Here is a 16,285-nt window from a genome sequence, read left to right as displayed (position 1 = left end):
TATAAGGAATATTCAATCTGTTTACTAAAATCTGTTTTTCTGAAAAAAATGAAGATTCAAGATTTTTAAAGCATCAAAATGAAGAAAATATATGTTGTAAGGCAGAATGTGTTCCATAAGTGTTTGCTGTTACTATTAGCCAAGCATAACGCTAATGTTATAAACATATGTAACCATTCTGTATCAAACTAATTTTCTATAATTATAAAAATGGAAATCCATAGTATCTCTTCTTATCGTGTATTCTTAAATATCTACAGAGTACTTGTGAGCAGTGCTTACCTTCTCCCCTCTGTTTTTGGGGATTACACGTTCCATCTCCTTATCACACTTGTTACCCAACAGTATTATATCTACAGTTTCATCGGTTTTCTAATGGGAAAAAGTAACATTATTAAATATTTTAAAAAATGGAATACAAGATATTATTCTAAGTTTTAATGTCTTCCACAGCCTCCCAAATTTTTGAAATCTTGTTCTCTGAAATCACGAGATAAATTTTCCGCAATTATTAAGTTTTCCATTAAATAACAAAATGTAAGAGGGAAGAACTGTGAGGAGACTATACTCCCCCCTCCCCAGTGGTGGGAAATAAAATAGATGATTAATCTAGAAATTGGAGCGTGTGATCGCGTGTGATGGGGGTTACCAAGTTCTCCGAATCCTTTTAAAATGGAACATCACACAACGCCACACAAAGATTATTTTTCTCAATTGTGGTATGAGGTTCCTTGAAAGAATAAACTATTAACCTAATCCCATGTATTAAGGCATTGCACAAGCAATACTTAGGCCAGTATATTCAAAGAGCTGCACAAAACACTTTCCTAAACATATTCATACCAACTCTAGACATTTAATACTATTTTCATAGTTCATACTTTGAATTGGCCTCTAACATGAACAACATAAGTTAATTATGACTAATGTAAGTCCCACTGATTTCAATGGATCTACTCAAAGCATACATCGAGATCTTGTCTTATGTCCACCAAACTTTCCCAATCTCATTTCTTTTTGTTTAAGCAATAGAACATTTTTTCTTCTTGGTAAATGTCCAAAAAGAAAAAAAAAGAGGAAATCCTGGAACATATCTGTAATGCCCACAACAAAATATATACTGGTAAGGTTATGGCTTCCGAAAGTAACCATACAATCTGTGCTTCTAGGCCACTGTAACTATTAAAAAGAATCCAACCAACCTTGTAAGATTAATTCCTTCAGTTAATTTGCCTTGCAAAAGAAGGGATATTATATTGTATGGTTACTTTCTATTGACCAAGAATCTCAGTACATTAGATTTCTACTTGAGACAGGTTTTTCCCTGAAACTTTCAATGCAGCAGTTCTGTGATGTCACACAAGAAGTGACAAGAATATAATCCCAAACAATAAAATACAAAATGGGACATATAGTAGATATCTTTCTTATGTTGAGTCAACTGATGTAAAAGGTATGTTCTAAGATGAATCACAGTAATTGTAAGCATGCCTATAATGTAAATTTGTGACACTTGCTGGACAGGATTCAGAGAATTAATCTTTATACCTAAGCAATGAGGTTTTCCTGGCCTTCAAATTGATTTTAATAGTAGTAGTAGTAGTAGTAGTAGTAGTAATAATAATACATTGTTGAAGGCTTTCATGGCTGGAACGCTAGGTTGTTGTAGGTTTTTCGGGCTATACGGCCACTGTAATAAGAAATTCGATGTGCAAATTTGATAAATGTGAATTTAATATGATGTGTGTGAATGAATGGAAGAATGGAAGGATGTATGGATGGAGCTAATAATTTTGGAAACACCAGTGTAATATCAAGGCCTGCAATGACTAACTACCTGCTTGCTGGACTTGCTAATGAGAAACCCTGATAAGAACTGGGACAGTGATAACAGAAATGTTTGCAGCATTACTTGTGTTAAGAAGGAAGTCAACATAAGATCAACACCAATCAAGAAGATTAATATCTGGCCAGGAAACTGGGATGAAGTCAGGATGGAAGACGTTTATCATTAATTTAAAACTTTGGGACTACATCAACAGAATATTCCTATAAAAGAGTGTAATAATGATCAAATTGTGGCAGACCGAGGAGTCTGTTTCACCTGTCATGCTCTCCTCCATGGGAAGGAGAGAGATGATGTATTTGGAGAGTGGCAGATTTGCACGGGAACAGTCTGGTCACTTTGGCATTCTTTCTCAAGGGAAGAGGAAGAAGTGCGCTTTTGGAGTCTTGGATTTTGTGCAGGGAGTCAGGTTCTGCTGTATGGAAAACAGAGATCTGGTCCTTGGCATTGTCCTTAGGGAAAGAAGTTTTGGCATTTTGAAGTTCTGAAGTTTTGGCGTTATGGAACTATGCACTGGCAGGCTGCAGGAAAGCAGGGTCTGGCCTAACAGGTGCTTCTCCAAGGAGGGAGAAAAGGATATGGTAATACTTGAATGCCTGAGGATGAATGTGTGTACATGTGGTGTGAATGTTGAGTGAAAATGTAATTCCCCTTTGTTTGTTTGTTAACCAATGTAATTGTGAATCCAATATAGTTGCATAGAATCTGTATGTCTGTATGTCCAATGTCATTCTTTGTCTAAATGTTTTCTGTAATCTAATATACCTTCTCCCACTGGAAAATGCAATAAAAAGAACTTATGCTCCAAAGTCATTGAAAAGTCATTCATGACACCATGTTGTAGAAGCATTCTCTCCTGATGCTTGCCATAGATGCAAGCAAAATGTCAGGAGAGAATGCTTCTAGAACATGGCCATGTAGCTCGAAAAACCTACAACACCCTAATAAGAATACACATTGTTTATATTTCACCCTTCTCAGAGTGGATTACAGAATTTATAGCAGACATAGGCAAAGATTCAATGCCTTAACAGTCATATACAATGAGACATCCAAACACAGACAAGGCAAAGGTGACCTTCCAAATATGGGGTTACAGCACAGTGTGCTATGATTGAAGCAAGCAGTGGACAGAAATGAAACACTCACTCTGCACAAACTGTTTGTGTAAGCACCTTCCTCTTGTAAAAAGTACCTTTGGAGCAAATCCACATCTCAAATTGAATTAATAACCATATCCAATTCCAAGACAACAAATGCTCACAGATTTAACATCAAAACTACTCATATGTCTTAGCAGAAAACTGGAATTCCCCACCCCACCCCAAAACTTGTGCAAACTAAGTTAGGAAAGTTTGTTGTCCATCCAGTCAACTATAAAATTAACTTATCCTAAATACCTGAGTCTTCTTTATCCCTATGCATTTTGACAAAGAATAAGGCAGAGCTTGGCTATACTGCACATAAGATTCTGGATGTTGTGATCTAAGCAAGGAACTTGACAAAGATCTCAAAAACAACTATGCACCCTTTGGGAAGAAACAAAGGAACAGTATGTTTATTCACTAAATTTCTACTCGCCTTTGTTATTGCTATTCCTCTGCATGTCCAATCTCAGCAAAGCTCCACTTTAGCAGCAGGCAAGATTTATTATTAAAGGCTGCTGTTTCATCTTTTTAATCCACTCAACTAATCTCATTTCATAACTGCAGTTGATGTTCAGGATAATGCAGTCTCTAAAATGAAGTAAGCTCATTATAAGAGTACAAAGTACAGGCCTGAAATAATGAATCAATCTAACCTGGATTAATAGACCAAAATGTTGGTTGTTTCAGTAGGCACTGGAGCTTTACTCATTAAGGTCAGTGGTTCTCCTACATAAAATTATATTCACAAGTTCCTGAAACAGTGTAGTAAATCGACAAGCATATCACTTAATCATGTTTGTTTAATTAGAAAACACTACCTACGTATATGCTTACTAAATAAGCTAAAAAAGTGGATTGCATGCTTGAAAACTTAGTGATTCCTCTCTATTATAAATACATGTTGAACATCCCTGATCCAGAATTCCCAAAATCCAAAACTGTCCCCATCAATGGCTGAAACCTTTGCTTGTTGATAGTTCAATATACACACACTTTGTTTCATGCACAAAATTTACAAATACTGTGTATAAAATTACCTTCAGGTGAATGTCATGTTTAGACTTCAGTTCCATTTCCAAGCTATCTCATTATGTACAGGCAGTCCCAGAGTTACAAACATCCGACTTACAAATGACTTAAAGTTCCAAATGGGGTGAGATGACAGGAAGTGAGAGAAATCTACCCCTTGGAAGGGAAATTCTCTCCTGAAATAGTTATCATGGGGGAAAGGTGTCTCCACTGCAAGCTTTATTACCAATCCTTGTTTCCACAAGCCAATTTTCTCAAAATTCACTTATCATGGGGACAGAAAGTGAAGTGAAATCCTTTGAACAAGGGAACAGACAGCAAAACAAAAATCACAAGGAAGTTAATCCTTCCCTATGCTACCCAAAGGTAATATATATATTTGGCTGGAGTTACACTTTAAAGATGTACCTGTTCTGACTTACATACAAATTCAACTTAACAACAGACCTAAAAAACTTACTTTGTTCATTATTTGGGGACTGCCTGTATACGCAAGTATTCCAAAATCCAAAACACTTCTGGACCCAAGCATTTTGGATAAGGGATACTCAACTTGTGCTAAAATCTGTTCTTCTTGGGGTGGGGTGGGGGGTGGGGGGGTGGTGGTGGGGAAATAAGAATGAAAGACCACAATTAATGAACCAGGCCCAACCCCATAAAAATGAATATATTTATCATTTCAACTGAAGTCTTTAATCAGTGGTCTGATTATCTGTCATGTGTTATCTGCAACACTCAGTGAGTTATTATTGCACTACAGTAATGTGAGAAATCCCAGGCCAGATATTTATAATCTCCCTATGGTCACTAACCCTAACCCTAACCGTAACCCTCAAAGAGAAGTATTTCCTTCATGACAGGAGAAACTGAGATTGATTTTACAACCCTGAAGAATAATTGACTACAATCAGCTCATAATTTGGATCCTTGCAATCTTTGGCCACTGGGAGGCGCAGCACAATAACACGAACATCAGTATACCGAAATAATTGATTATGTACAGAGGCTCAATGCAAGAGAAGTCTTGCACTGACAAGGCCAGCCCAAAAACTGATACTAAGACCTAAACTGTGCATGATGTTTTATGCACTTCTGCATTTAATGCATAAATTATTCAAAAATAAAAATTAATCAGAAGTAAGGCAAACAGTCAAGGGAAGTTTAACCCCTTCGTCCTCTTTTCTGGTCAAAGGAAAATCCCTGTTATGAAGGGATAGGAAAGTGCTGTTTGCATGAGGGAGGCATGCATTATGATACCAAAATTTTCAGGCTCCTTCTACAGTCATATAATCCAGATTACTAAAGCAGATAATCCATTTTATATGGCAGTGTAGGGGTACTTCCAGAGAGCACCAAAATCTGCATTTTAAAAGTAGGTTTAAAAATCCCAGGATGTGGCCACAGGTCTGCACACAGAAACAAACCAGAAGGCGGTGAAGTTTTATAAGGGAGTTATATGCTTCCTGTAATTGGTCATAGTCAGTATTTTGGCTGCAGCATTTTGGACCTACAAAATGTTTCTGAACCATTTCCAATGAAGAGTGCATTGCAGTAGTCCACACTGGATGTAGCTGGTGGAAGTTAACTTTTATTTATTTTTATTCACTCTCCAAGATGTGCTGGACCTCATAAACACTGATGTGAATATCTGAATGTCCATACAAGCAGATTTCTTGTCATTATCATTCTACATTTCTCCTGCTGTCTTTACTTTTTCCCTCGTGGACCCCATTCCCCTTTAGAGTTACTTGCTTTCCATGCTGATGCACACTGTATAAATTCAAGCTCTGTTTAATTTCATAAACATCAGAACAAATGAATGGTTGCAGACAGTTCTCATGTGAATTGCTTTCCAATTGTGCTTCCATTTAGCCACCTGTCTGTGGCTTCATTTGTTTACAACCCTCACTCCCCTTTTTATTCCGGTTCCTTCTGCAACTTAGGGCCTGTGTAGAAGGGCCATAGAATAGTGGTGTCAATCATGTGGCCCTCCAAGTTTTTTGGATGTCAGTTTCCAGAATTTCTTACCATTGCACAAGCTGGATAGGGCTTTTGGGAGTTGGAGGCCCAAATATCTGGAGGACCACCTGTCTGACACCTTTCGTCTAGGAAAACATCCAAAATGTGAGACTGAGATTTTAGGGGGCATGCACCCCTATCCATACAGAGTCCCTGTTTCCCAATCTGTGCTTCAGAAGACCCCTGACACAACTTTCTGAGTTCATTCCTCCAGGAAGGATCAGAAACACTGCAGAAAAGTGCCTCTGAATATCTTCCAAAGGGGCTGCTCAGAATAATGCTGAAAGTTGATTCAGTTCCCTGTGTAGGACATCCATCAAAGTGTCCAAAGCTGTTTCCATTCCATAACCTATAATTCCTCCTTTGCTCCTTTTCTCTTAGGGTTACATAAAATTGAGTTCAAAATACAAAAGCAGTTTGTACTCTATTAACTCATGAGGACAAAGAGAAGAGGTGAAGGCAGAATCTTGCTCTTCTGTATACTCAGACAAAAGCAAACTGCTGCAGATTGTCCTAGCTTCTGTGTTCTTCCTCAATAATAACTCTCACATTCTTAACTAGGTTCCAATGTCCTAGTTTTCATCTCTGAAATATTAAAAGGTGATGCTTGTCTTTAAGGAGTTGTGGAATGCTATCTTTAAGGAGATGTGTCTGGTACTTCCATTTTTTCAGTATTGGATAAAACATTTTAAATAGAAAAATATTTTAGACACAAGTGATAGCCTCATTTCCCACTAATGTATTGTTTTCACCCAGCATTTCAATATTTTATGATATATTTGTTTTTCACGAAGACTGGTATACAAAAGTTTTAAATCAGTAAATAAAAATATGCTTTCTGGTGTAAACAATCCATAAAATAAACTTTTATTTTCATTTTTTTCATATAGTAAACATACTGTTTATCTTGAAACTTGCTGTGTTCAGCATTACGAGCAGAATATTAAACTGTCCTTTGTTTGAAGGGGAAGAATTATTTCAGCTATAAAGTCCTCGACCTGTTTTGAGAAGTAATGTTTTCCCTCCAAAAGAATTTGCAAACCAAGCACATTATTAGCATAATTGACATACAAACACAATAATGTTTACATTATTATAAAATATTGTACTTGCTGGCTAATTGTGACTGAAGATAGTCTAGCGAAGATTTATTATGTGAAGCCATCGGCCTCAGAGGCATGGACAGCTAATAGGCTAGCCAGTAAGGACTGCCAATTTCCACAGCATTAAAAGATTTTTTAAAAAGAAATTATGGAAGATAAAACCTATTAGTGGCTACTAGTCAATATACCGGTAGCTATAAATTACATCTAGTACCAAAGGCTATATGCCTGTGAATATTAGTACCTGGGGAACATGCACAACCTGGAAACAATGCCAAGAAAACAAATTCAGGTCAAGCATCTCCCATCCAAAATGTTTGGGACCAGAAGTGTTTCGGATTTTGGATTTTTTAGGATTTGGTAACATTTGCATATGCATAATGAGATTGGGATTCAGATCTGTGGAGTCAACCTACAAAAGACAAGTAACATAGTACATGCTATATTTGCGAGACTAGAGAGAGAGATGAGATTAGAAAAGGGCTGGGGATTGGTGAAATGGCAGGAATCCATGAGTGTTCAGTGGATCATGGGAGTTGCAGTCTGAAAACAGACACAAATGCCCACCAATGGCAGAAGCTTTTTGTTTTACTTTGGAAGTAATCCTACGAAATAGCCATTGCAGCAAGAGTTGTAAGTTTAAGAACAATGCTTTTAGAATGGATAACAAGACAATGCTCATGTAATGCACAAAGATACACATACTACAAGAACAGGACACAAAGCACATTTCAATCCATGTAATCCTTTACTATCCATAGGTCACTTCTGCTTTGTTATGTACCCTTCAAGTTGCTTATGACTTATGGTGATTCTAAGGGCACATCCAGACAGAACCAAAATCTGTGTTTTAAATTGGGGGTGGGGGGTGGGGTGGGGTGTAAAAATCTTGGGATGTGACTGCTGGTCCCCACATAGACCTGTTAGTCCTGGGATTGGGTCCCCCGCTGTCCTCACAGACTTCCTCTGTATTGGAACAAGACGAAGGGCAAATGGGGGACATCCAGCAGAAGGGTTTTTTTTTAAAAAAGAGTTAATTTTTAAAGAAAACTTCCACCATATTTCTCTCTTCTCCCAATTGTTTATTCAAGCTCTGTTTAATATTATACAGTTTAAAATAGTTTCAGAGAGTTCTAATTACTCTCCATTTGTGCTTCCTTTAAACTAACTGTGTGACCATTTCACAGCCTGATCAGCTGTTTCAGGCTTTTTAAAAATGCACGTGCACTGAAGCAGTCTATACAGGGGAGAGGGAAGGAAATCACACATTTTTCATGAGTGCAGGGATATACATTGATTATTTATTCATTTACAGTATTTATATACCATATTTCTCACCCCTGGAGGGGACTCAAGGCTGTTTACAACATATTAATGGAAAAAATCCAATGCCAACATACAGTAAAACAAAGAAATCATAATAAATAATTACTACATATAACTATGGTTTAAAATAATTAAAACCATTCAACATAAGACATAACATTTTTTTAACATTCACTGAAAGCATTAAAATCATCCTAGTTTAAATATTAAAATCACATGATCCAACACCATAGCAATTCCAATGCGAATATGCAAAATTTCCAACCAGAATCAAGATATAAGTGGACCTTTTTAACAAGTGGAGTCAGGCCTTTGAGGAATGAGACAACACCATAGGACTCTGGATGGAAGTGGATATAGATCCATCTTATTAGGACGACTGACCACTGTAGTTTTATATTTAGTGTTTTTAAAGTTGTTTTGTAATTTGTGATATATGATATTTTAATGAATGTATATGTTTTTATGGCTGTAAACCGGGCTGAATCCCTCGACGAGGTTGAGAAGCTCGGTATACAAAACTGTGAAATAAATAAATAAATAAATAAATGTTTTTCATCTGTTGCAGTGAATCAGTGTGGATTTACCGCTAATATCATTTAGCCACCCCCCTTTTAATCTGGTAACTTCTGCATTTTAGGGCCTGTGAAGAATGACCCTGAGGCAATCCTACCATGAGGTTTTCTTGGCAAGATTGTTCACAAGAAGTTTGCCTTTGGCTTCCTCTGAGAGAGTATGACTTACTCAAGGTCACAAAGTGAATTTACATGGCTGAGCAGGGATTGGTCTTTCGCTCACTCTACATTTCTTCATGTTTACATGATAGGATTTTTACCAACAAACTTCAGCCAGTTGCTTGGCATGGAGATTAATCATTGCATACCAAAATGTAACATTTAAAATGCCCTTAAGAGGACTCCCCAGAATGAATAAAGTACTTCCTACACCATCTGTTGCCACATGTGGATTATAATTCCATGAGTATATAATTATTTGTCTCAGTTAGGTTAGCATGTAATTGGGCAAGTAACAGATGCAGTCCTGTAGCAGGGAGTAAAGTCCAGGCAAACTGGTAGAATGCATTCTTAGAACTGGAATGGTAAACCATCTATGCTAGAACTCGAGGTCACTTTGTAAAAACAATCAACTGTAAATTTGGGACTGATAAGAGGAAATACATGATTGAATTATGTAAATCATAAACATGATCTGGAGAAAACCAGCTGCATCTGATGGTTATGGAAGAACCACTCTGGGTGTGCATGATGGAAGTTTTAGCCCAAAACTTCCTGGCGGTAGAAATCAATGCATATGTATTTGCAAAACTACCTTCTATATATGAGCAAAGAGAACGAGTGTGCCATTGTATGTATGTATGCCAAGGAAAATGAATTTGTATATGGAATAAGTCATTCCACACATAACACTGAAAAACACTGAAGTGGGAAAATGGGAGGTATTTTTCTCTCACGGACAGGTAAGAATAGCAACAAGGCCAAGTTATCACCATATAAGTTTTGACTCTATTTCCCTAAGTGAGCTGCTTCTTCCACTATGCTCTACCTCAATGAGCACTTTAAAACCACATTACATGAATCTGGTGCACTGGGAGGTTGCCCCTCCTGTGTTGTCCCTGCAGTGCATAACAGTTAAGCTGCTTTAAGCCTCCTTCATGGAGAGAAAAAGTAGGGTATAAACAAACATAGTAATAATAATAATAATAATAATAATAATAATAATAATAATAATAATAATAATAATCGATGTTGAAATCCAACAACAGCAGGATTGAAGAGAAACAACTGGAAAAGCTGACACTATATGAGGATTTAAAGGTCGAACTGCAAGAACCCTGGCACAAGCCAGTCAAGGTGGTCCCAGTGGTGATTGGCACACTGGGTGCAGTGCCTAAAGATCTTGGCCTGCACTTAAACACAATAGGTGCTGACAAAATTACCATCTATGAGCTGCAAAAGGCTACCCTACTCGGCTCTGCACACATTATTCACCGATACATCACAGAGTCCTAGACACTTGAGAAGTATCCGACGTGTAATCCAATACAACAGCCAGCATAGTGATCTTGTTTGCTGTCTACTAATCTTGTTGTGTTTCAATAACAACAACAACAACAACAACAACAACAACAACAACAATAATAATAATAATAGACCCTGGATAAAGGAAGATATATTTCCTATGTAGCTGACTCACTTTCGAAATCCAAAAGTAGCTGTACAGATTTACAGCCCCCAAACAGCTTTCTCAGATGGTGGGAGAACCTGAAAACATCTAAATGAAGCCTGCTTTGGCAAGGCTATGCTAACCACTCAGAGCAGCAGAGAGCACATATATTGTGGGACATTCCTCTCCCCACAGCTTCATCCAAAAGTATAAGACTATGCAAGAGCATGCCCAGGGTGTTTTACACTACAATTTTATGTGAAGGACTTCCTCACCTATTCTGACATATCTGAATCAAACGGAAGAAATCCTGTCTGAATTTGCCAGGCTTTTGATCCATCCCCCTTTGTTTCAATACATATAATTACAATACCCCACCTATACTGCTTGATAGGTCAGAACTGCCAAGCAGCATCCTGGTGATATGTAGGACTCACACTTGACATCTCCTACCACTCCTATCAACAAAGAATCCTATAGCCTCATCCAACCCGCTGATGGACTCAGGGAGCAATTCACAGTCTCAGAAATCTGAATTCAAACTTGGTTTTACATTATTTCACATTATTACCTACACATTAGAAAGAATGTATTGACTGGAAGAGTTGTTTGACATTGAAATAGATTGCCTCAAAAGGTGACGGATTTTTGTACTTTGGAGGTCTTCAAATTGAGGTTGATGGTTATTTTAAAGGAATGCTTTTATGTATTCCTGCATTGCGAGAGGTTGGATTAGGTCTTTGCAGCCTCTTCTAACTCTATGATACTACAAAAGCTAAAGGGGGAAAGGGCTGCGATATACTGTCCTGAGAATAACAAGCTTCAGTCCAGGCCTTCAGAGGACCCTTCTACACAGCCCTATATCCCAGAATATCAAGGCAGAAAATCCCACATTATCCAAGTGTGGACTCAGATAACCCAGTTCAAAGTAGATATTGTGGGATTTTCTGCCTTGATATTCTGGGATATAGGGCTGTGTAGAAGGGCCCTGAGTTAGAACTTGAAAAAGCATCAAGCCAGGATGAGGCACAGAGATTTCCAGCTACCATAATTTAGCAACAGTGTAATGTACATGGTAAAGTCACAGGTGTTACTGAGAAGCACCCAGAGATGAAACTGGAAGAGAAAGAAATATATGCTAACCACTTACTTCAGGAATGATAAAAAAACAGAGACACAAAGGGCCCTTGTTCAGACAATTCATGCCAATGTTTTTCAGTCTTTAATAAAGTATAACGCTTTGCACCAAAAAACAAAAAATAGGAAGAGTGACAGATCATAGAAAGAGCAGAGTTCTCATCCAAATAAAATGTAATTTTGCTCTGAGCTCATCTGAATGACAAAAGCAGTGATCCACTGGTTTACAATAACATTCTATGAATATATTAAGAGTATTACATATATAATACAGAGATGGGATGGGATAAACTTACCTCATATATATCTTTCATCCAATGTGCAATTCCTTGAAAACTCTCTGTACTAGTGACATCATAGACAAGAACAAATCCATGAGCTCCACGGAAAAAACTAGTAGTAAAAGTATGGAATCGTTCCTGACCAGCAGTGTCCCTAAAATAAATGGTAAGGAGTCACTTGGGGCTTCTGACATGGCAATTTCTGGGATAAATATCCCCAAAAAACATTTTCCATGAATTGTAAAAGAACAGTGAAAACTAGTGGGAAGCTTAGTTAACAAGAAGTATATCCCAGCATGTCTGCCTTAATAGTTTATCTGCTCCCAGTTGTCTGTAAAGGACAACAGGCACAACATTTAGTGATTGATTATTCTCTTTGAGTTCCATGAATAGAACACTTGCCATAGATTACCAGCATGACCCTAAGAATGATGAAATAGAAAAGAAAACCTAGGCAGGTCACACTCTTTCAGCCTCAGAGGAAGGCCAGGCCAACCTTCCTCTGAACAACTTCTGCCATAAAGGACACCGTGAAAGATTTGCTCCTGGGTTACTATGAGTCTGAGACAACTGGAAGGCATGCAAACAGCATCCCTTTGGATATCGAAAGCAAACAAATTAATCCAGTTTTTAATTTTGAGCTTTTAAATACTGTGAAATAACATTTACCTATATCCCTAAGCAATGGCATCTCCATACATTTCTTATTGCCCCTATTCAGCAGTACCCTTAGCTATGGTGACTTAATATTTGTTTTGCTATATTTAATTTAACCACCCAAAGAAAATAAAACCAAGAAGAGGTAAATCAAGTTAAAAGGACAAAAGGTGAAGAGAGCAGCTTACCATATTTGAAGTTGAATAGTTGTATCATTCAATGAAATAGTTTTCACTTTGAAATCAATGCCTAAACATAAAAGAATACTCTCAGTGTGCCCATATATTAGCAATAAAAACAAAATAAATGTTAAAACAATTGCAAAAACTGAAAAATTATAGGACTACAGATTGATCATCCCTTATGTGAAATTCCGAAATACTCCAAAATCCATAATTGTACACATGGGGCGCTGAGATAGTGATACATCTGCTTTCAGATAGTTCAATGTACATGAACCTTGTTTCACACACAACCTTATTAAAATATTATACATAAAAGTATCTTTAGGCTATGTGTATAAGGTGTATATGAAAAATAGATGAATGTTGTGTTTCGATTTGGGTCCCATTTCCAAGACAGTGCATTATCTTACATCTATGCAAACACAGGTACTCTAAAAGCCCAAACAACCTGAAATCCCACACTTGTGGTCCCAAGCATTTTGGATAATGGATACGCAACCTGTATTTGGAGTTTGAAGAAAAGGGTGCATCTACACTTTAACATGACTTTAACAGCAATGCCTCAATACTATGGGATCATAGATTTCTCTGCCAAAGAGTGCTGGGGCCTCATCAAATTACAAGGCCCACAATCACATAGCACTGAGCCACAACAGTTAAAATGGTACCAAACTGCATCAATCCAGCATTCTTGATGCCCCCAGAGTCTTCAGTAAATGGGTAATTTTCATTCAAGGGGAATCCCAACTAACTGTATTTCTCCATTATGTTAATTACTCACAGTCTTTCTCCTCTCCAAGAGGCTTTCAAGCTGGTTTGCTGTGCATTTTCCGGGCTGTATGGCCATGTTCTCTCCTGATGTTTCACCTATATCTATAGTAGGCATCTTTAGAGGTTGTATGTTAGTAACTAGGCTAGTTGGTAACTAGGCAGACCGGAAAACCCACAGCAACCCAGTGATTCCAGCCATGAAAGTGTTCAATGACTTTCAAGCTTTTTGAAGGAGTAATAATAACAATTTTATTCTTGTGCCCCACCCCCATCTCCCCAAAGGGACTTGGGGCAGCTTATATATGGCACAAAGTGCCTAAAACAGAGCATAAATAAACACACAATGCAATGCAATGCAACAAAGTAAAGCATATAGCATTTAAAAATGATAATTTAAAACTCAGGAGGCATTGCAAAACTTAGACTTTAATATTGTTTCTGAGAGGAAACTGGAAGAGCCCTAGGATAAGCTGAACTCCCTTTCTCTTGTGGCAGAGAAAGAAGTGGGAGAGAGAGGCAGCACTGCTTACTTTTCCCCACTCCATGTTAGAGTCCCTAAATCAGGAGAAAGTGGAATAGAAATAAAGTAAATACAGTATTTCTTCAATTCTAAGATGCATATTTCATCTGATATAAATATTTCTTAAAATGTGGTGTTGCTTAAAATTGAAGGTGCATATATAGCTTCCTCCCTCCCCCCCCCCCCCACCCCATTGGTGGTACTGAAGTGAGCGTGCATCTTATAACTGATGACATCTTAAAAATGAAATATAGTCAATAGACACAAAAAGGGATAGTAGGAGGCATATCATGGTTGGACAAGGATCTAGAACTCTCCTGGATCCATAACTCTTCTATGCTTCAGACATAACATACATATATATCAGACCAAGGAAACATTATTGATAAAATTCACATATCAGCATTACCACTGCTTTTTTGAAAAGTGATCTGTTCCTGTTAATTCTTACTCAATAACAAAAATGAAAAGGAAAGGAAACACTAGGTTTTTCGCCTTCTCTGCCAAGAAGCACTGGTACTTCACTAAGATACATATCCTAGAATCCCATAGCATTGAACCATGCAAATTAAAGTGGTGTCAAACTGCATTAAATATATGGTGTAATTGCACACACAATAGTAAAGAAGAATGTTTCAGTTCATACTAATTGCTACCTTTTCCTAACCAGCAAGTAATATTTCTATATAGTAGTTCCAATAGGATGTTACACACTATGCTCAAAACTGCATTTCTAGATCTTGAAATGTTTCCTTGAAATGTTTATCATATTTCATAATGCAGTTTGGTAGGTCTTCATTGGGAAGTGGCTAGGAACACAGAGGAAGTTATGCATAACTTAAGGGATACCGAGGGATAAGGAATTCTCCTATGGGCCATTTCTTACCAAACAAAATGTGACACTTTGCTTCTGAGGAGTTCTGAGATCACTGTGCATGTTTTGTTTGCAATAACCATAGCATTTCTGTGGAATTCAAGAAAATATGTCATGGAACTATTTCAGAATTTTTTTTGGTGAAGCATCTCCATGTTCACTTGGACATGCAAATCTTTTCCCCCAATAAACTTTTCCCCTGGTGTTCAATGAGGTGCCATTGTTTAAACAAAAACAGTTATTCTTTATAGTCTGCTATTCTCAATGTGATGAGTCTGCCTTATGATCCGTATAAGTTTAATTAGAAAACTATAGCTGCTTATAATTCACAAAAACTGCATAATTGAAGAGGAAGAAGGGCAACCATCCCTGAGAGCTTAAATGCTGAATAAAGTGCTTTCAATGAAAATTTACTGTGAATGCATTTTTTATTTTTTTAAGAAAAGAAAATCTTGAACAACTAAATGCTACTACCATCTACAGCTGTAACCCTCCCAGTAGCTCTAGCAAACCAGTGAAATGCAACTATTATTCTGGTGTTTTGAGCAGCATCTAAACTTTAGATTCTAAAGAGACCATACTATAACATACAAACATACAAGCCCCGAAAAAATACATTTTGTCGCATGATCCTAATTAGTCTAGGAGCATAAAAATGAATTCCTGTTCCAATAAGATTGAAAATACCTCTGTTTACTAACTTACTTAGGTGATCCCTTGTTGTCCAAGTAAGATTGGCCTCCAAGTTCAGTGTACTGGTGGTGGGTATGAAGGTGACTGTGGAGCCCTATTCTTGACCTGTATTTTCTCTTGCAGTGAGAGCATCGGTTTCCAGGTGGAAGGTGGTCCCAATCAGGGTTGGCTTGATGTGCCTTCCTCTTGGCACATTTCTCTTTCGCCCTCCCTTCATGCCTCTTCAAATTCTACAGCACTGCTGGTCACAGCTGACCTTCAGCTAGAGTGCTCAAGGGCCAGGGCTTCCCAGTTCTCAGTCTCAATGCCACAGTTTTTAAGGTTGGCTTTGAGCCCATCTTTTAATCTCTTTTCCTGTCCTCCAACATTCCATTTTCCGTTCATGAGTTCAGAGTAGAGTAACTGCTTTGGGAGATGGTGATCAGGCATTCGGAAAACATGGCTGGTCCAGCAGAGTTGATGGCGGAGGACCATCACTTCAATGCTAGAAATTTTATAGGTCCTCCTGGATG

General features: G+C 37.7%; 1 protein-coding gene across 2 annotated transcripts in view; it reads right to left on the bottom strand.

Annotated features, from left to right (window-relative positions):
- The window catches only part of LOC132774797 (ras-related protein Rab-10-like), a 53,132-nt gene that overhangs the window by 21,438 nt on the left and 15,409 nt on the right, over positions 1 to 16,285 (bottom strand). The window contains exons 2-4 of one of the 2 annotated variants that reach the window (XM_060775232.2): positions 12,919 to 12,979; positions 12,089 to 12,227; positions 283 to 372 (exon numbers count right to left, since the gene is read on the bottom strand). In XM_060775232.2, coding sequence (XP_060631215.2) covers positions 283 to 372; positions 12,089 to 12,227; positions 12,919 to 12,979 — 290 coding nt within the window. The remainder of the gene's footprint in view (positions 1 to 282; positions 373 to 12,088; positions 12,228 to 12,918; positions 12,980 to 16,285) is intronic. The other variant, XM_060775233.2, reaches the window with a different exon arrangement.

The sequence above is a fragment of the Anolis sagrei genome, chromosome 4, assembly GCF_037176765.1.
Source record: "Anolis sagrei isolate rAnoSag1 chromosome 4, rAnoSag1.mat, whole genome shotgun sequence".
Lineage (NCBI taxonomy): Eukaryota > Metazoa > Chordata > Lepidosauria > Squamata > Dactyloidae > Anolis > Anolis sagrei.
This window is presented reverse-complemented; position numbering and strand designations above follow the sequence as displayed.